Source organism: Anomaloglossus baeobatrachus, chromosome 5 (assembly GCF_048569485.1).
Source record: "Anomaloglossus baeobatrachus isolate aAnoBae1 chromosome 5, aAnoBae1.hap1, whole genome shotgun sequence".
Taxonomy (NCBI): Eukaryota; Metazoa; Chordata; class Amphibia; order Anura; family Aromobatidae; genus Anomaloglossus; species Anomaloglossus baeobatrachus.
The window spans coordinates 341794837-341815380 of record NC_134357.1 but is presented as its reverse complement, the minus strand read 5'-3'; the positions used below and the strand labels follow the sequence as shown (position 1 = coordinate 341815380).

Genomic DNA, 20544 nt, shown 5'->3' with positions numbered 1-20544 from the left:
GCAGCACACATCGCTATGTGTGACACCGCAGGAACGAGGAAGCTATCCTTACCTGCCTCCCGGCCGCTATGAGGAAGGAAGGAGGTGGGCGGGATGTTCCGGCCACTCATCTCCGCCCCTCCGCTTCTATTGGGCGGTCGCTCAGTGACGTCGCTGTGACGCCGCACGGACCGCCCCCTTAGAAAGGAGGCGGTTTGCCGGTCACAGCGACGTCACCGGGCAGGTAAGTATGTGTGACGGGTCTGCGCGATGTTGTGCGGCACGGGCAGCGATTTGCCCGTGTCGCACAACACATAGGGGCGGGTACCCACGCTAGCGATATCAGGACCGATATTGCAGCGTGTAAAGTAGCCTTTAGTGTTGAGGCCGCTTTACACACAACGATATCGTTAGCAATGTAACTCGCCAGATTGCACATACGATTTGCCGAGATCACTCATAGGTAGTGTTTTATGTGGCGGTCACATGAGAGATCTCGGCAAATCTTATCTGCGATCTGGCGTGTCACATCGCTAACGAGATAGTTAGCGATATCGTTGTGTGTAAAGCAGCCTTTAGAGTTTGGGTGCCCTTCGTATGCCAACCACTTGATCGAGCGCCGTTGTTCTCGGGTATGCTCAGCCCAGTGCAAACTGTTTGCAGTCTCTAAATAGCTCTCACTTGGGGTAAAAACTTTGTTTTTGGGTGAATATGAGCAATAATCTGATTACTATATACTAAAGAAATGGTAAACTGCAAAGAGAATACTTCATACCCTGTCATGTACACGGCTCAGCATGGACACCAGAAATAGAAACCCACGTTTGGATGGTTCTCCACATTACACACATTCAGCAAGAAGCTTGTACTGAGCGTCTTCAGTTAGGAGTCGCCTCCTTCACCACTATGAAACTTACTCTTCTACAATCTATATAAGACTAGGTTAAAAAAATAAAAAATGCTTTAATTGTTCCCAGAAATATATATCCCCACTAGTCGACACCCTGCAGGGATTATTTTATGCCTGACAACAAATCAACTAGTGCTGTGTAACATGGGGGTCCCGGTTACCAAGTTGCTTCGGTAGGATTCTCAGACTTGGGAGATAAAGTAAGAATTCACAGAAGGCTGAGGATCAAAGGAATGCGGGAAGACGTCTGCTCTTACATGTCATGTTCTAGTTCCAGTTCCTTTTGTCTGGAAAATTAAAGTGTAATGGCCTTGAAAAAACATAACTCCCACAACCAAGAGTAAAGAGAAAAAATAGATAAGTAGGTATTAGGCAACTGCTTGTGTACAGACGATGTGCTGTCAAAGTAGTGGACACTGTGAAGACTACAGTTGTGACATTTAATGCAGTTGTGCTTTATGATTTTACTTTCTATCCCGCTTTGTACACCCTATATAGCCCTATAGAAAGTGCTGGTGCCGGTACAGACTGATGAAGACTCCAGGAATACCAGTCCCATGGTGTAGGCCTCTGGTTGGTCGCCTGCACTGGTCCAGGGGGCAAAACTATGGTGACAGACCAACTTCAGGGGTTAGGAGCAGGAGTCTGTGCTTAGATCACCATGCTAATTTAGGATTCGGGCGATATACACAATTGTCTTTTTAAAGGGAACCTGTCATCAGAAATTTAGCTTGAAACCTAAACGTTTCCCCCTCTGCAGCTCCTGGGCTGCATTCTAGCAAGTTTCCTGTACTTTTTGTGGCCCCTTTTAAACTAAATTAAATACTTTATAAACTTGTACCTTTTGCTATGTAAATTTTGTAAATCGTCCATGGGGGCGGGCTCTCTGCTGACCGTTTCTGTTCCTCCAGCACATTGACGCCGTCCCCCCACGCTCCATTTCATCCATCAGGACGCCGCCCACTGCACCCGAGGTGCCGCCCACGCCAGGATCGCTGGTGACGTGTGTCACAAGCACGAGATTATGGGCAGTGCTGTGATTGCATCGCAAGTGCCCGCCCATAATCTTGTGGACGCGCTTTCCCCCACTGCCTCCAGCATTCTGCGCAAGCGCTCGCCGGCCAAATGACCCAACGTCACCTCCTTCCCATCTTATCCTGCAGCAGGGCAAGATGGGAAAGAGGTGACGTCGGGTCATCTGGCTAGCAAGCGCTTGCGCAGAACGCTGGAGGAAGAGGGGAAAGTGCGGTCACGAGGTTATGGGCGGCACTTGCTGATGACACTCACAGCGCCGCCCATAACCTCGCGCCTGCGCAAAACGTCACCAGCGGTCACACGTGCACACAGTCCCGCTACAGTCGCATAGCGCATGCGCGGGACCACGGGCGCCCAGGGGCGGCGGCCTGAGATATGAAATTCAGCATTGGGGGGGGCGGCGTAAATCTGCTGGAGGAACAGCAACGGTCACCAGAGAGCCCGCCCCCATGGACGATTTACAAAATTTACATAGCAAAAGGTACAAGTTTATAAAGTATTTAATTTGGTTTAAAAGGGGCCACAAAAAGTACAGGAACCTTGCTAGAATGCAGCCCAGGAGCTGCAGAGGGGAAACGTTTAGGTTTATAGCTAAATTTCTGATGACAGGTTCCCTTTAAATGAAAACTGGATTTGGCCTATCAGTCGCACAGTTCTAGACACATTGCTTTGATCCCAGTAGGTCTTTATAGTGAGGAACAATAATTATCTCAAACAAATTGGTATTTATTACTCGATTGGTGGCCTTCATACATTTTCAATGCAATTCATAATGACTTTTTAATAAATATCAAACACCACTTGACTATTGGAGAGGCCATGGGAACAAAAAGCCAAAGCACGACATTAGGGTGAGGTATCACTTTGGAAAGCTTTGGGGGAAGACATCTCCCCTTTACTATAAGCACAAGGGTATTATGTATGAAGGGGTTTGCAGACAAGGGTCAGTGCGCTGAGAATCTAAGGCTATGTGCCCATGCCGTCTTCTTTAAAATCAGTCTAGGTGCCTACAAAGCTTCAGTCCGATCCCACAAAAGCTACTGTAGTCCAAATTGATGAAACCAGTAATGCTGGCTATGAGGGAGAGGAAAAAAACAAAAAAAAAACAAAAACACCCCAAAAAAAAAAAAAAAAAAAAAAAAATCACATCTTATTACAATGATGCCAGCCAAGTGTGCCCATGATGAACTCTGCCGAAGACAAGGCCCCCGCAATGGTAAAGGAGGGTGAGAGAGAGATTATATCTATCCATCTGTAATATATATCTATAATATCTATCTATAATATCCATCTATCACTATGTATACATACATACACACACACACACACACACACACCCCATTAGCCCATAAGAATGTGCTTTACTCACTGCCCCCAGGTCCATCACCATTCACAGAGCTCAATGGTTCCGTACAAAGCATTCGGTCCACCTACTAAGAGTCTTGAGCTCAATGATTGGCTGCTATGATGTTGATGCAATGTCAGCCAGTAAGAAACAGACAGCGGCGGACCTGGAGACTGTGAAAAAGAAAACCCCAAAATGACAGTGGGGCAGTGGAAAGTGGCAAATTTACATCATGTGTTTGGCCGGGAACATGTCTATGGATTACTTGGCACCAGGACTCACTATAGAAAGAAGGAAAAACTTGTGAAACTGTATAATGCACTGGGGTTCATGAGCCCTGGGATTAACAAGTACGTCCATCTAAACATCATTACAACCCTTTTTGCAGCAGTATTTCTTTATGGCAGTGGCCTCTTTCAGCAGGATAATGCTCTGTATCATACCGCTAATACTGCCCTGGTATGGCATGAGGACTTTACTGAATCCAAAAGGGGGATAACATATCTACCAAGCTCCTCAGATTGCAATCTAATTGATGAGCTTTGGGACGAGCTGGAAAAATAAGGCTGCACCTCACAACTTGCAAGACAGGGCTTCAAGGACACGTGAGCAATATATACAGAAGCCTCCAAAAACCATAAGTGCAGAGCGTCATCAAGTGATTCCTCACGTCACATAAGCACGGAAGGCGAGTACGTCAATGCTTGTAGATTGGGACACGCCATACTGAATAATCCCTGAATATTAGCTGCAGCATGAGCAATTCAGATTTCAGGCATCAGACACAGGCTGTCATGGCCACAAGTATGTGACGTGCCATGTCTGAAGCCATAAAGGTAAAAGTGGAGAGCAGCAGCCGTCTTCCTCTATAGACCTTCTGTTATGAGACCAACACTGACACTAGAGAGTCACTGCAGATTTAGAGCAGAGACGTCAGATACCGACTGCGCCATTCACATGCACTAAACCAATCTGCAGTGGCAGGTATTTGCTATAAACTGTTGCACATGAATCTTTCTTATAGGAGCAACAGAGTTTATAAATGTATATTAAACATCCAAATGCAAATGAACTGTGAGCATGTTAGAAAGAATTTTTTTTTTTTAATACAGTCAGACTTCTTACATTGCACTTGCCATCTTAAAAGGGAAGATGTCAGAAGGCTCAACTAAGCCATTTATATGGGCATGTAGGTTATAGAAAGTTGGTTAAAATGACACCTTGATTCTGCAATCTCATGTCTTATTTATTCCAGAGAAATCCACATTTTTCTTACATGCACATGAGCTGCTAAGATATATGGGCCGCACATTGATCTCCCTAAGAATCTGCTTCCTAAGCCTATTTAATATTTAAATATCAGGGGAGTTACCAGTGTGAGACATGTAATGACTGACAGTCTTCTCTGGAAAGAGGTGGGAGACAAACAGCATAACAGAGCTGACATCACTGCAAATGTGTTTGTAATTAAATAAAGTTTACTTCTGCTGTACTGTGTTAGCCCTGATCTCACTGCAGAGCTGTGTGTGATTATGAGAGCAGTCAGTCATTACAGGTCTCACACTGTTAACACTCACTTTCATTTAAGTAAATGTAAAATAAGATTCTTGGGAAGATCAGTGCCCACCCATAAATCTTACCAGCTCATTTATATGTAAGAAAAAGGTGGAGTTTCTTTAGAAATAGGACAGAGTGCAGATATCAAGGTATCGTTTTTTACAACTTACTATGACCTGAATTCCCATATAGATGGCTTAGGAGGGTTGATCTAACTGAAAGGTTTCCTTTAACCATACAAGTACCACCGAAATATGACATGCTTAAAATGTAGCAGTGCAAATTTGGCACACAGTCGAATGTCTAGATAGATATAACTAATCTACAAGTGAGGGTCTATTGTGAGTGGGATTTAAAGCGTTTTTTATTTTAAATTCAACACTGAGTGAGGTTTTAAATGTAAGTCCCCTGCACTGTCTTCTACTCACCTGCCGTGGTCTTCATCTTTCCAGCGTTGCTCCGGTCGGTGTCCGGTGATTTGTGACCTGCTGGCAGCCCGTGATTCATAGAAAGCGCCGGAGGTCACAATACATCCATGTGAGAGGCTCATTCAGACCTCGTACTGGATCTCAGATGTGCACTGAACACTTGTGACGTAACTTCTCACCAGTCAGAAGTTACGGGTACAAGATGGTGACTTGGGACCAGAACAAACACAGAAAAAAGATGAAAACGCCGGAGGGCGAGTACAAGACAAGGACGCAGGGAATGTGGGTTTGAAGCACCACGCCAGGCTGAAAATACCCAAACACATGCTGGAGTGGTGCTTTACGCATTGGACAACCTTCTCTTTCCTTCGGAGGAGTCTCTCGATCATACGTTCACTGCTAGCAGACAAAGCCTATTGATTACATCCTGAGCTTTGTTGTCAATTATTACCCAGTAGATCTGTTCCTATTTTCTATATTATCGCATTATTAATCACTGTAGGTCCTGATTTAACCAACAAAAAAAATGTGTCCCTAATAAATGCAGATTGGCTAGTGTACATGAACCCGAACATTACACGATTGATCATGACAACATCATTTCCTAACTATTGATCCAGGTAAACATTTTACCATTTGACAATCTAGTAAAACACTGGCTCGTTCACTGGCTGGATCATTTATGGCGGCATAAAAATCATGGTTATCAGCAGCATATTGCTACGTGTTAATGTACTACTGACATAGGTTTTGTGTTATCCCACTTATCTGAACCATGCTACCCGAACCACAGGCGGCCTAAATCAGAGATTGGCTGCGTTATTACACCAGTGTAGGCTTTACTTTTTAGGTCACGATGACTACTGACTGGCACAGACCTGGGCAAGGGGCGGCCCGCGGGCCACATCCGGCCCGCCTACTCTCTGTGACCGGCCCGCCTGGCTCCGGGCGTCCTTGCTTGCCGGTCACTGATGAGGGCAATCTGACCTGTTGCCGGAGCTCCAGGCTCCGGGCGGCCCGTGGTCAGATTGCCCTCATCACACGCTGCGTGCCGGCAAGGAACAGAAGACAGATACTGCAGCACCGCACAGCACCTGCAGCAGCGGAACGCAGGAATCTGTCCTCTGTTTCCTGCCGGCACTTTCTCTGTGACACACACGCGCGTGCCCTGATGTCGTCAGTACGGCGCGCGTGTGTGTCATTTGAAAAGTTCCCGCCCCGGCAGGAGAAGATGCAGCAGCCGGAGCCCGTACGGAGAGAGGAAGCAGCTCAGCGGGGAGCCGTACAAGAGAAGAAGGATGTCAGCGGGAGCCCGTACGGAGGTGTCTGAGGAGGGAAAGGTGAGTGGTGACTAGTAACCTGAGGGGACAATGGGGGGAGTGGAGGTAAGGGGGGGGTAACTGGTAAGTAATATTTGGGGCGAGTGATGTAGTATATGGCAATGTAGTTTTACAGGTGTAGTATACAGGGGTCTAGTGATGTATATGGGGGTGCAGTGATGTATATTACAGGTGTATATGGGGGTGCAGTGATGTATATTACAGGTGTATATGGGGGTGCAGTGATGTATATTACAGGTGTATATGGGGGTGCAGTGATGTATATTACAGGTGTATATGGGGGTGCAGTGATGTATATTACAGGTGTATATGGGGGTGCAGTGATGTATATTACAGGTGTATATGGGGGTGCAGTGATGTATATAGGGGTGCAGTGATGTATATTACAGGTGTATATGGGGGTGCAGTGATGTATATTACAGGTGTATATGGGGGTGCAGTGATGTATATTACAGGTGTATATGGGGGTGCAGTGATGTATATTACAGGTGTATATGGGGGTGCAGTGATGTATATTACAGGTGTATATGGGGGTGCAGTGATGTATATTACAGGTGTATATGGGGGTGCAGTGATGTATATTACAGGTGTATATGGGGGTGCAGTGATGTATATTACAGGTGTATATGGGGGTGCAGTGATGTATATTACAGGTGTATATGGGGGTGCAGTGATGTATATTACAGGTGTATATGGGGGTGCAGTGATGTATATTACAGGTGTATATAGGGGTGTAGTGATGTATATTACAGGTGTATATGGGGGTGCAGTGATGTATATTACAGGTGTATATGGGGGTGCAGTGATGTATATTACAGGTGTATATGGGGGTGCAGTGATGTATATAGGGGTGCAGTGATGTATATTACAGGTGTATATGGGGGTGCAGTGATGTATATTACAGGTGTATATAGGGGTGTAGTGATGTATATTACAGGTGTATATGGGGGTGCAGTGATGTATATTACAGGTGTATATGGGGGTGCAGTGATGTATATTACAGGTGTATATGGGGGTGCAGTGATGTATATTACAGGTGTATATGGGGGTGCAGTGATGTATATTACAGGTGTATATGGGGGTGCAGTGATGTATATTACAGGTGTATATGGGGGTACAGTGATGTATATTACAGGTGTATAAGGGGGTGCAGTGATGTATATTACAGGTGTATATGGGGGTGTAGTGATGTATATTACAGGTGTATATGGGGGTGTAGTGATGTATATAGGGGTGCAGTGATGTATATTACAGGTGTATATGGGGGTGCAGTGATGTATATTACAGGTGTATATGGGGGTGCAGTGATGTATATTACAGGTGTATATGGGGGTGCAGTGATGTATATAGGGGTGCAGTGATGTATATTACAGGTGTATATGGGGGTGCAGTGATGTATATTACAGGTGTATATAGGGGTGTAGTGATGTATATTACAGGTGTATATAGGGGTGCAGTGATTTATATTACAGGTGTATATAGGGGTGCAGTGATGTATATTACAGGTGTATATGGGGGTGCAGTGATGTATATTACAGGTGTATATGGGGGTGCAGTGATGTATATAGGGGTGCAGTGATGTATATTACAGGTGTATATGGGGGTGCAGTGATGTATATTACAGGTGTATATAGGGGTGCAGTGATGTATATTACAGGTGTATATAGGGGTGCAGTGATGTATATTACAGGTGTATATGGGGGTGCAGTGATGTATATTACAGGTGTATATGGGGGTGCAGTGATGTATATAGGGGTGTAGTGATGTATATTACAGGTGTATATAGGGGTGCAGTGATGTATATTACAGGTGTATATAGGGGTGCAGTGATTTATATTACAGGTGTATATAGGGGTGCAGTGATGTATATTACAGGTGTATATAGGGGTGTAGTGATGTATATTACAGGTGTATATGGGGGTGTAGTGATGTATATTACAGGTGTATATGGGGGTGCAGTGATGTATATTACAGGTGTATATAGGGGTGCAGTGATGTATATTACAGGTGTATATAGGGGTGCAGTGATGTATATTACAGGTGTATATAGGGGTGTAGTGATGTATATTACAGGTGTATATGGGGGTGCAGTGATGTATATTACAGGTGTATACGGGGGTGCAGTGATGTATATTACAGGTGTATATGGGGGTGCAGTGATGTATATTACAGGTGTATATGGGGGTGCAGTGATGTATATTACAGGTGTATATGGGGGTGCAGTGATGTATATTACAGGTGTATATGGGGGTGTAGTGATGTAGTATATGGGGATTGTTTGTGTATATATGTATATAGCGTGTGCGTGTGTATGTATGTATGTGTGCGTGCGTGCAGAGAGAAAAGCCCGTAACTGCGAGTGGTACTGGAGTTACATCGGATACCACGTGCTCTCTCCCCGCCCCCTGCAGCGCCATACCGCCATTACAGGGCCTGATTGCGTTTCTCCGGTACCTGTTTGCATACATGTGACAGGTACCGGAGAAAACACGAGTGTGTGAAATAAAAAGATTTTCCATATTTACCTGCTTTCTTCAGCTCTGCTGCCTCCCGCTCCTGACCACTGCTCATTCATTGATTATTCACCGCACTCAGGACCTGGAAGCCGGAGCATCGCGATGACAGCACCGGGCACAGCACCGTTGAGGACATCACCGCAGGGACAGGTGAGTATTCTGCAAGCACAGTGACCTCCAGGAGGTCATCAGAGTTTCCAATGAACTTTGATGACCATCCTGCGACACCCACGCTACAGCTTCATGGGTTCATCAGAGTTCATTGGGAACTGTGACGAGTCCCCGAGATGCTCCGGCTTCCAGGTTCTCAACATACACACACACCTGTATACTCGCACAGCGATGCGGTCCCCAGCGCTGTCCCTGCTTCCAGCTGCTCACTGCAGTGAATATTCAGTGAGTATAATTACCAGCGATAAGGAGCGGGAGGCAGCAGAGCCAGAGACAGCAGCGCTGGAGTTAGGTAAATATAGAAAATCTTTTTATTAAAAAGACCCGTGTTTTCTCTGGTATTTGTCACACTGATGTCACACAGATCACATCAGTGTGCGGTCCGTGTGACACCTGTGCTGCCAGAGAAAAAAAGGACATGTGTGCGTGCAGGGCCACGAGGGGTCACACAGTCCGTAACTTACTGTTTGTATATGAAGGGATAGTATATATGCTATATACAGTATTGGGTAAAACTGAGTTAATTATATTAGTCCGGCCCTCTAAAACCATCCCAATTTCTCATGCGGCCCCATGGGAAAATTAATTGCCCACCCCTGGACTGGCACTTGTGGTTCAGGCATTTTGTGCAAAGTAACAGTCTACTTTTCTCTTTGACTAGTGTTGCAACCTTTGGCAAAATAGCACAAAAATTGCGCCAATATACCCTAAATACATTACTCCAGTGCAGTGTGGGACAGGAATACATACAACAGTACATTTTTCAGAAGTCGTAATTTATCAATCCGCAGAAAACATCTGGAAATCCCAAACTGTGGCCACAATGGTGATTGTATGAAGAAAAAAAAAAAAAGAAAAAAATAGGAGCAACTTATTTTATTTATATGGAGCTAGCATACTTCAAAGGATTTTACAATTATAATTATTCACTGAAAAACTGGCAAAAGACCTCAAAACCTAGATAAAAGTCACAGGCGATGATGAGTCAGGCCCTATAAGTCTTGATTGTCTGAGAGCAGTCCGATTGGCTATGTGAACACGGGACTCTGTACCCGCGGATTTTGCCGCAGAAAACCTGCGGATTTATCTGGATTTTCTTGCGGATATATTCTGAGGTGCGAGCTCCCGTGGGCACATAGAAGTGTAAGGCTATGTGCGCACGTGTGCGTAATTCATGCAGTTACGCTGCGCTTTGTAGCGCAGCGTAACTGCATGCGTCCTGCGTCCCCTGCACAGTCTATGGAGATTGTGCAGGGGCCGTGCACACATGGCGTCTTGGAGCGCAGCGCTTCGGCTACTGCCCGAAGCGCTGCGTTCTAAGAAGTGACATGTCACTTCTTCCGTGCGCTTTGCCGGCAGCTCCTGCTCTGTCTATGGCAGGAGCTGCAGGCAGAGCGCATGGAATCGGCTTTTTTTTTTTCTACGGACATTTTCTGCAGCGATTTGAAGCGTGCTCTTCAGATCGCTGCAGAAATTTCTGCAGGGCTAGTAGGCAACGTGCGCACATAGCCTAAGGCTAGGTCTCCACCTATGCACACGTGTAGAGATTAGTGTCAGGAAACGGTCTCAGACGGGTCACTTGTCATGCACAGTCCCCAGCCGGCTTTTCATAGTATGTTTGCACTGAAACATAACAGGACGGAATCAGCATGAATCAGGTGACAGGTTTCCTTTAAATAAGTGTCAATCAACTTCCATGTAGTCAATTGCCCATCTAAAGCCATGTGCACATGGTGCCCTTTAGATGCCGGTGCACTGGCCAAGTTTGCCCAAGCAAAGCCGCTTCAGGAAACCCAGGCAGTCGTTTTCCTGATCTGGTTTCACCCTTATTCTTGCAGCAACTGCACAGTCTGTAGCTTTTAATATATTATATTGTCAAGTATAGAGTGTGCAACTTCTTAGTGGAAGCCACCTGAAAAGTTAAAGGAGTTGTCCACTACTTTTACATTGATGGTCTACCCTTAGGATAAGTCATCAATGATTGATCGGTCGGGGTCCGACATGCCAGCGGCAGCAACAGGCAGCTGGAAATGCTCAGTTCCGGAGCTGCCCTGTCTTCAGATAGTGGCCAAGGCCAGGTACTGCACATCTACCTCCTATTGATTAGAATGGGATGCAGATGTACAGTACCCGGCCTTGGCTTCTATCAGAAGACGAAGCAACGCCAGAAGTGAATATTTCCGGCTGCCTGAGACCAAGAAAAGCTGATCGTGGGGTTGCCAGGTGTCAGATCCCGGCTGATCAGACATTGATGGCCTATCCTAAAGATAGGCCATCAATGTAAAAGTAGTAGACAACCCCTTTAACATGTCACCTTTAGCCACTTAAGGGTCTCAAAAAGCAGTATATAACATAACATGTGCTTAGAAATGTCATTTAGACATTGCTGTCCAATATATTCATTCTTAGGGCCACTTTTCCAGGCAGATTCTGGACAGAATAGGTTTTGTAATTTCCTTGAAAATAAAAATGGGAAACTGCTACTACATTTTTAATTAACATCATAAAGGAGCATTTTACAGATGGTGCTGAGTAAAGAAGACATGAGATAATTATTCACTTCTGTGTGGTGTAACCATCTGGATTAAAGGGATTATAAAAGTTTGAAAATTGTCAATTTTCTGATATTTTCCTAAATAAGACGCAAAACATATCGGCCTAAATTAACATTAACAAAGTATAATACGTTAAAGAAAAAAAAAACAAAAAAACTAAACAGTCTCAAATCACTGGGATATGTTAAAGCATTACAGAGTTATTTCTACATAAAGGGATGCTGGTCAGATTTGAAAAATCTGGCCCGGTCAATAAGGGGTTAACTCTGATACCCATAATAAGGCCGTAGTCACACTTGCGAGGATCTCGCATCGCTCGGCACGGCCGTACTCTCCCCTGATAGGAGCGAGTCGGCTGCATCTATTTCTATGCAGCTGAGACGCTCCTGTCCGGAGAGAGTCAGGCAATACTGGGTGATGCCGATGTGAGACTTGTAGGTCACACCGGCCTAGGGAAAGTAGAAAAAGTGAAGCATTAGGGTATGGTAGCCTCTGTTGCTTTACGTTGGGCTATATTGAGCCATTACATCGGTCAAAAATAAATCAAAATGCCCAGAGTGGGAGACACTAACAAAGCTGCATTAAAAAACGCTTAGATAATGCCGAGAGTTAGGGTACCTTCACACTTAGCGATGCAGCAGCGATCCGACCAGCGATCTGACCTGGTCAGGATCGCTGCTGCATCGCTACATGGTCGCTGGTGAGCTGTCAAACAGGCAGATCTCACCAGTGAACAGCCCCCAGCCAGCAGCGACGTGCAAGCGACGCTGCGCTTGCACGGAGCCGCCGTTTGGAAGCTGCGGACACTGGTAACTAAGGTAAACATCGGGTATGGTTACCCGATGTTTACATTAGTTACCAGCGCACACCGCTTAGCTGTGTGTGCAGGGAGCCGCGCACACTGAGCGCTGGCTCCTTGCTCTCCTAGCTGCTGTACACATCGGGTTAATTAACCCGATGTGTACAGCAGCTACATGTGCAGAGAGCCGGAGCCGGCAGCACAGGCAGCTTGAGAGCTGCGGAGGCTGGTAACTAAGGTAAATATCGGGTAACCACCTTGGTTACCCGATGTTTATCTTGGTTACAAGCTTACCTCAGCTGTCAGACGCCGGCTCATGCTCCCTGCTCGCTTCATTTGTCGCTCTCTCGCTGTCACACACAGCGATCTGTGTGTCACAGTGGGAGAGCGCCTTTGAAGAAAACGAACCAGGGCTGTGTGTAACGAGCAGCGATCTCGCAGCAGGGGCCAGATCGCTGCTCATTGTCACACACAGCGAGATCGCTAATGAGGTCACTGCTACGTCACAAAAAGCGTGACTCAGCAGCGATCTCGGCAGTGAGCTCGCTGTGTGTGAAGCACCCCTTAGTGTTGACCATTGGGGGTTAATCTGCATGTTCAAGGTCAATCTCCAAAGGCCAAACCCTCCTTTTAGAAAATGATAAAACTTGTACAAGGCCTTTGTACATGGCAGATGGCAATTACATCAAAGAGCCAACACTTTTGTGAGCACGTGCTGGCGTCCTCACATTGAGGAGCTCGATCCATGAGGTTGGAGAAGGAGGCATATGCTACTTGGCACTGACAACTTGCTTGTTTGAAAGTATTTGACAATAGCCACAAACTAACATATATTATCTATTAGGCTAAGTGATGGATGAAGTATGGCGGGGCCAAGATGGGCAACCCAAGTATCATACGGCAGTGCAAACTAGCCTGCACACAGACGTCCACCACATCAGTAGAAATAGCGTCAGCCTCAGGCAAGGTCTTCTCTAGAAGTAACATGGTGGCAGCTACTTGTAAGTTAAGAAAACGCAAATTAAATATATATATATATAAATAAATAAAAGTATTTTCTGAAAAAACTGAAAAACTATAACCCGGCATCATGTATAAAAAGGAAGGTTTCACACATCCACCTGTCATGGTCTGAATACACACCAGATCTGAATCCCGCAAGCAGCTTCATACACATGAGGCCAGCGACTTTGGGTCAGGAGAGCAGCGGCCTCTCAGGGCATGGCAACCCTTACCAAGTCGGACAAATCCTCTCATGACCTAGACCAAGCAGTCCTTATTGTAGGGTACAAAGTTGGTTTCTTGCTTTATAGTAGAATAGTCAAGACGGTGACAGTAGGGTGCCCCTCAGTGTGTCCCTGCATCACCACATCATCGCCATGTTCATATATGTTTGATATGCCTACAGTGTGTTCAATTTACACTGACACAGCATGAAAGTGCTCATTAACGCTATGTGCCCACAGGACAATGCACCCGCGCATTTTGCAGCGGAAAACCTGCGGATTTATCTAGATTTTCCAGATAAAGCCACAGGTTTTAGCATGTACAGACACTCCCCATGTTATCCTATGGGACATGGGGAGTGCTGTGTCCATGCTGCGGTATGTGCGCCTGCGGAATATGCTGCGGATGTCCCGCAGCTGCACGTAACTGCATGTCAATTATTCATGCAGAAATATCTGTGGAATTCCTGCTGCTATGGAGATAGAGGCCGGGACTTCCACAGATATTTCCGCACTTGTCCCGCAAGTTTACCGCAACTCCGCAAATATACCGCAGCAATGGATAGCTGTGGATTCCAGGGAGCTGCTGCGGGAAACCTGTGGACATACCTGCGGATAAAGCCGCGGATACATTGTCCCGTAGACACATAGCCTAAGGGTATGTGTACACGATCAGGACCTGCTGCGTCCTGGATGCAGCGGGTCCTGACCTGCGGGGCCACGAGTTTCCTCCGCAGACCACAGCTGCTCGTGCCCAAAACGCTGTGAACCCTGATCGTGGGCACGCACCCTTACGAGAAAGTGCCCCTCAGGTTAAGGCTGGGGCCACACGGGCACTACTGCGATCCACTTGCATGACACTCGGCTCGTGCTGGCAGTACAGCAGAGCCGAGTGTCATGCCTGTGTCCTTGCAACTGAGGTCCGTTCGTGCGAGCAGACCTCAGCTGCGGGGGGCGGGCCGGCACTCAGGAGGGGAGGGAGGGATTTCTCTCCCTCTCTCCTGCGTAGTCTGCTATTGTGATTCTCGCACTGCACTGGCAGTACACCGGTGTACCGCGAGTGCAGTGCGATTTTTCTCTCGCCCCATTCACTTGAATGGGTGCGAGAGAAAGAGACTCAGCTTACAGTCGCAGCATGCTGCGATTGTTTTCTCAGTCCGATTAGGGCTGAGAAAATAATTGCTCATGTGTGCTGACACACAGGCTAGAATTGGTCCGAGGGGAATGCGATGTTTTATCGCACTCCACTCGCACTGTTTTTCTCGCCGTGTGGCTTAGCCCTAAGGATTATAGTATAGTCTCCAACCAGAATTTGGCAGATGACAGTGTTTCTAGCGCTGGACTGGAAGGAAAGCATGAGAGTCCCTGCCTCCAGAGCGGCGGTGGCTGAGCCAACACTACCAGTGTGAAGTTCACCTGGACTCCATGATAACCTGCTGTTTGCTCTCTGGATTATCCTAATGATATAATGGTAGGATGATCTCTTTATTACACACCTTGGTGACTTAAGATGGTGTCACACACAGCGACAGCGACTGTGACAACGACGTCGCTGCTACGTCACCATTTTCTGTGACGTAGCTGTGATGTCCCGTCGCTGTGTGTGATATCCAGCAACGACCTGGCCCCTGCTGTGAGGTCGCCGGTCGTTGCTGAATGTCCTGCTTCATTTTTTGCTCGTTGCTCTCCCGCTGTGAAGCACAGATCGCTGTGTGTGACAGCAAGAGAGCGACGAACTAAAGCGAGCAGGAGCCGGCATCTGGCAGCCTGTGGTAAACTGTAACCAGCGTAAACATAAGGTAACCAAGAAGCCCTTTCCTTGGTTACCCGATATTTACATTAGTGACTAGCACTGCCGCTCTCACGCTGTCAGTGCCGGTTCCCTGCACACAGCCAGAGTACACATCGGTTAATTACCCGATGTATACTCCAGCTACTTGAGCAGGGAGCGTGAGAGCACACCGCTTAGCGCTGGCTCCCTGCACACATAGCCGGAGTACACATCGGGTAATTAACCCGATGTGTACCCTGGCTAGGAGAGCAGGGAGCCAGCGCTAAGCGTGTGCGCTGGTAACCAAGGTAAATATCGGGTAATGGTTACCCGATATTTACCTTAGTTACCAAGTGCAGCATGGCTTCCACAGCGACGCATGTCGTTATGATCGCTGCTGCATCTGCTGTGTTTGACAGCTAAGCAGCGATCATAACAGCGACTTACTAGGTCGCTGTTGCGTCACAGAAAATGGTGACGTAACAGCTACGTCGTTGTCGCTATATGTGAACCCAGCTTTACAGCAGTGACTCAAGCACTTTTCAGTATATGCTGAGTTTTTTGGAACAGAATGGCTTTAAAAAAAAAAAAAAAAAAAATAACCCCACTATTGGAAACACTTTCTATTCCTTTCTAAAGCTAGAGATTGTGTTTCCCGCAGTGCAAGCCCTGCAGAAGCAGCTTCAGGAAACCCTCGGCCCTGGCGCTTTCTAGGCCCTAGTGTTGCACTGAATTTTTATACCAGCATTTATATTTTTTCTAATGTCTTATTTTTAATTCATTGAGAAAAAAAAAAAAAAAAAAAAAACACGAAAAAACTAGCTTATAAAAAAGGTGAAACCACTTACAAAAAGCTCAAAAAGACGCCATCTTTTCAGCCTTCCCATTGACTTCTGTGGTAAAGCTTAGAGCAGCTCCTCAAGACTCGGCCTCTCACTTCTTTTTTAACACTTGCTGTTTATTTAACGCCTGAAGACGCCCAAAAGACTTTTTATCCAAAGAAATGACTAGGACGCGCTTTTTACGAGTGGAACGGCTTAAAATATGCCAGAAAAAGTTAGTGTGAACACAACTTAAGAAAGTGCATGGATATCTCCATGAGGTGTTTTCTTCCTGAAAATGGTCTTAAAAATTTGCTAATTGCTTTGGGTAAAAGAAAAAAAACAAAAACCTTCCAAAACTCCAGGAAAAGAACCAATCCCTCCGAGACCTCCATGCGGTCCGCACCGTCACCACAGGCGGTAATATCCCGGCGTTACGGACGGTCTCCTAGTTTTTCTAATTACTAAATATTCTCCACATTACCTAAAATATCAGAATATGGGCAGAGCGGGGTGCGCACTTAAACAGCTGCCATTACTGGGCCCACCCAGCTTTCCCAAGATCCTGAAGAAGACTTGTATCAAGTATTACCTAAAAAGTTTAAGAAGCTGCCATTCAGGAGCTTGGGAAAGCTGGGTGAGGCTGTGATGGCGCCTGAACACGAGTATTACGTTGCCTTAGACTTTTGTATGCATTTCTGCTGAGGACATGGTGGGGCTCACAGTTCCACAGCAGCCACGTTTCTCGTTAGTAAGGACAGGTAATTCCACAAATAACATGATAAATGGCTGCTGAAAGGGCCAATAATGGCGCATTCAGGGGACGTGGACAAGTTGTGCCGTGTTTTGTCAGAAGCAGCAGCCATGTCAGCCCCGCAGCCCAGGCCTCAGCCTCCCTCACAGACACAGGCAGAGAAAAAGAAAATGGCGCAGAGACTAAGTCCTCACCGACTGATTGCCGACTTTCACACCGGGAAAACACAGGGGAAACGAGGTCTCTGGCAGCCGGGGAGGCGGGAAACGGGGAGCTCGGGTCGGGCTGAAGCGGAATATAGCATTTAATGGCAGATCCGAGCCTGGATGGGCGAGATGTGAGGGGCTGGAGGTGAACAAAGGAGCCGGTGAGCGAGGAGACGGGACTTAGTCTCTGGACGCCATGTCTGCCCTTTCTAGAGGAGGAAGGAGAGTGAGGAGGAGGGGGAAGGGACAGACGGGAAAGCAGGGGCCCACACCCGACCAGCACACCCGTGTACCCCACACTGTACCCCACTACCACACCGGGACCCCAATTACTCACCGTTCGCCCGAAAATTCGAGTCAATCTACGGAGAGAGGGGAACAAGAAGAGTGATTAGGGGGGAGCTGGTAAAGGGAAGAACATGGTCAAAATGGGTCTGTAGACCCCCAGACGAGATCATCAGGGGGCACTGATCCCTCCAGGAGCAAGCGGGGTGCAGGGAATGAGGGGTCCAGGAGGGGCAGGGATCCCCCCAGTCACATTGTATAGCCAAAGCCACAGAAAGTACACGGAGCAGGAAATACATAGTACATAGTCACAGCTCCATCCTGGGGAAACTATGGGGGGCACCCACACTGGAGAGTGGGGAGGGGGCACTATGGGGCAGCCACGGGGGGCATGGGAAAGTCATACTGGGAGGGGGGCACTATGAAGCAATCATCGGTGGGTACACTATGGGGCAGCCATCCTGGAGTGACCCTAGGCCACCTGCAATGGTCATGTCTGGGGCACTGCCATGGAGGGGAGGGCACTTACCTGTGAGTCGTTCTGACTGTTATCCCCACTCATGGTGATGAGGTACAGGAGGGGGCACTGAATGAATGGGGTGCAGCAGCTGCTGGGGCTCTTGTGCTAGGCAGGGGCACACAGAGGACTGCTGGGCGGTGGATTGTGTGGCTGGGGGAAAGAGCCGGGCACAGCCTGGAGAAGCACAAGCAAAATGAGAGTGGGCAGAGACGCTCAGCGGATTGTGTAACAACTAAGTCCCGATTTGGCAGCACTGCGCAGGCGCAAATCATTTAAAAGGACAAGGAGGAGTATGGAGCGCAGGCCGCGCCTCTTCCGCGCCGCACAACGTCTACCGGCCGCAGCTGATGTCACCGGGGTTACTCCAGTGACCGCGTCCTCATGGCGCAGCCCGGGGTTACCCGGAGTATCCCGGCCCTGGCAGGCGGCTGTGCCCGGTCATCTATCCCCCGCAGGGCTGCTCCAGTGCCGGCCGCGCACCATGTGCTCCGTGTGATGGGCTGTGCTCTACATGCAGAGGTGCTGGGTACACGGCCGTACACCCGAGCCAATCTATCCCACAGACCGATGATCCACAGGAGAACAATATCGGTCTGGTCACAGGCAGGGGGCAATGACTGGCCCCAGCCTAATACACCAGCCCTTCACCATACTGTGGTTATGTGAAGCCAAGTACCACTCCGACTGAGCTATTGTGATGTCTGTTTTCACACCTACTGGAGAAATGGACACACAGACCCAGTAAAATCGATGGGCTTGGTGACAGATCTGCGTTTTCACCATGTGTCTGTGGAACGGTGACATCCGTTTTCTGCCGGCAGCACGGGTGTCCTATACCGGAGAAAACGTCTTTTTTTTTTTTTTTTTAATACCTGTCTCCGGTGCTGCTGTCTCTGCCTCTGCTGTCGCTTCCGGCCCGCTCATTATTACCCTGCACATTGACTGCACTCAGTGCAGACCCGGAAGTGACAGCAGTGCCGGAGACAGGTAAGTATACAAGTTCATGCTGTCCAGATGTCACAGGGACAGCACACGGAGAACTTACACATACGCACCTTCACCCTTGCTTGTGCAAAACAATTGTGTTTACATGGATGTGTGAAGGGGGCCTAAAGGGAATCTATTATAAGCTTCCTCCCCAGAGTCAGACAGACTGGTCCCCAGTGGCTTCCCACTGCCCTGGATTGATAGGTCTCTGCTTACATATTCCCATAGGGAGACATAGGGAGCTGTGTGTGACATCCAGCAACAACCCGGCCCCTGCTGTGAGGTCGCTGGTTGTTGCTGAATGTCCTGGGCCATTTTTTAGTTGTTGCTCTGTCGCTGTCACACACGGCGATGTGTGCTTCACAGCGGGAGAGCAACAACTAAATGTGCAGGCAGCAGGAGCCGGGTTTTGCGGACGTTGGTAACCATGGTAAACATCGGGTAACCAAGAAGCCCTTTCCTTGGTTACCCGATATTTACCTTCGTTACCAGCGTCCGCCGCTCTCACACTGCCAGTGCCGGCTCCCTGCTCCCTGCACACATAGCCAGACTACACATCGGGTAATTAACCCGATGTCTACTCTGGGTAGGAGTGCAGGGAGGCAGCGCTAAACGGTGTGCGCTGGTAACCAAGGTAAATATCGGGTTGGTTACCCGATATTTACCTTAGTTACCAAGCGCAGCATCGCTTCCACACGTCGCTGCTGGCTGGTCACTGGTTGCTGGTGGGATCGCTGGAGCGTCACTTAGGCTGCTTTCACACCTCCGGTTTTAGCAGAGCCGGCCAATCCGGCTCTAAAACCTATGCAACGGATGCGGTGACAATACCACATCCTTTGCATAAGTTTTTGACATGCGGCCCGTCCGGTTTTTGGCGCTGGCGGCACGCTACTGAGCATGCGCAGTGGAAAAAAACACATGCGGCTGCCGGATGCGGTGTTTGCATGCATTGCAAATCGCGCCGCATCGGCAGGATGCGGCGCGATGCGTTTTTTTTTTGCCGGACAAAAAGCGTGCCAGGCAACGTTCCATCCGGCCGCCGCATCGGCTAAATCTGCCGCATGCAGCAAAAAACGGACCGAACGCAAGCCCATGCGGCACAATCCGGCACTAATGAAAGTCTATGCATAAAAAACGCAACCGGCGGCACAAAAAAACGGTTGCGGTTTTTTCTGCAAAGCGCCGGATTGTGCCGCACAGGAAAAACCGGAGGTGTGAAAGCAGCGTAAGTGTGACGGTACCTTTTAGTGTAGTTTTGATAAAATCACTAATTAATCAGCAGTAGATTATCAACAGAGGACTACTTGGCCTGCTGCCAGGTAGTCCAGAATATTCATGA

At 47.7% G+C, this 20544-nt stretch overlaps 1 protein-coding gene across 1 annotated transcript in view; it reads right to left on the bottom strand.

Annotated features, from left to right (window-relative positions):
* The window catches only part of TOP1 (DNA topoisomerase I), a 139083-nt gene extending 120623 nt beyond the window's left edge, over positions 1 to 18460 (bottom strand). The window contains exons 1-2 of the mRNA XM_075349860.1: positions 18228 to 18460; positions 17751 to 17775 (exon numbers count right to left, since the gene is read on the bottom strand). Coding sequence (XP_075205975.1) covers positions 17751 to 17775; positions 18228 to 18260 — 58 coding nt within the window. The 5' untranslated portion in view covers positions 18261 to 18460. The remainder of the gene's footprint in view (positions 1 to 17750; positions 17776 to 18227) is intronic.
* Between the last annotated feature and the right edge of the window lie 2084 nt (positions 18461 to 20544).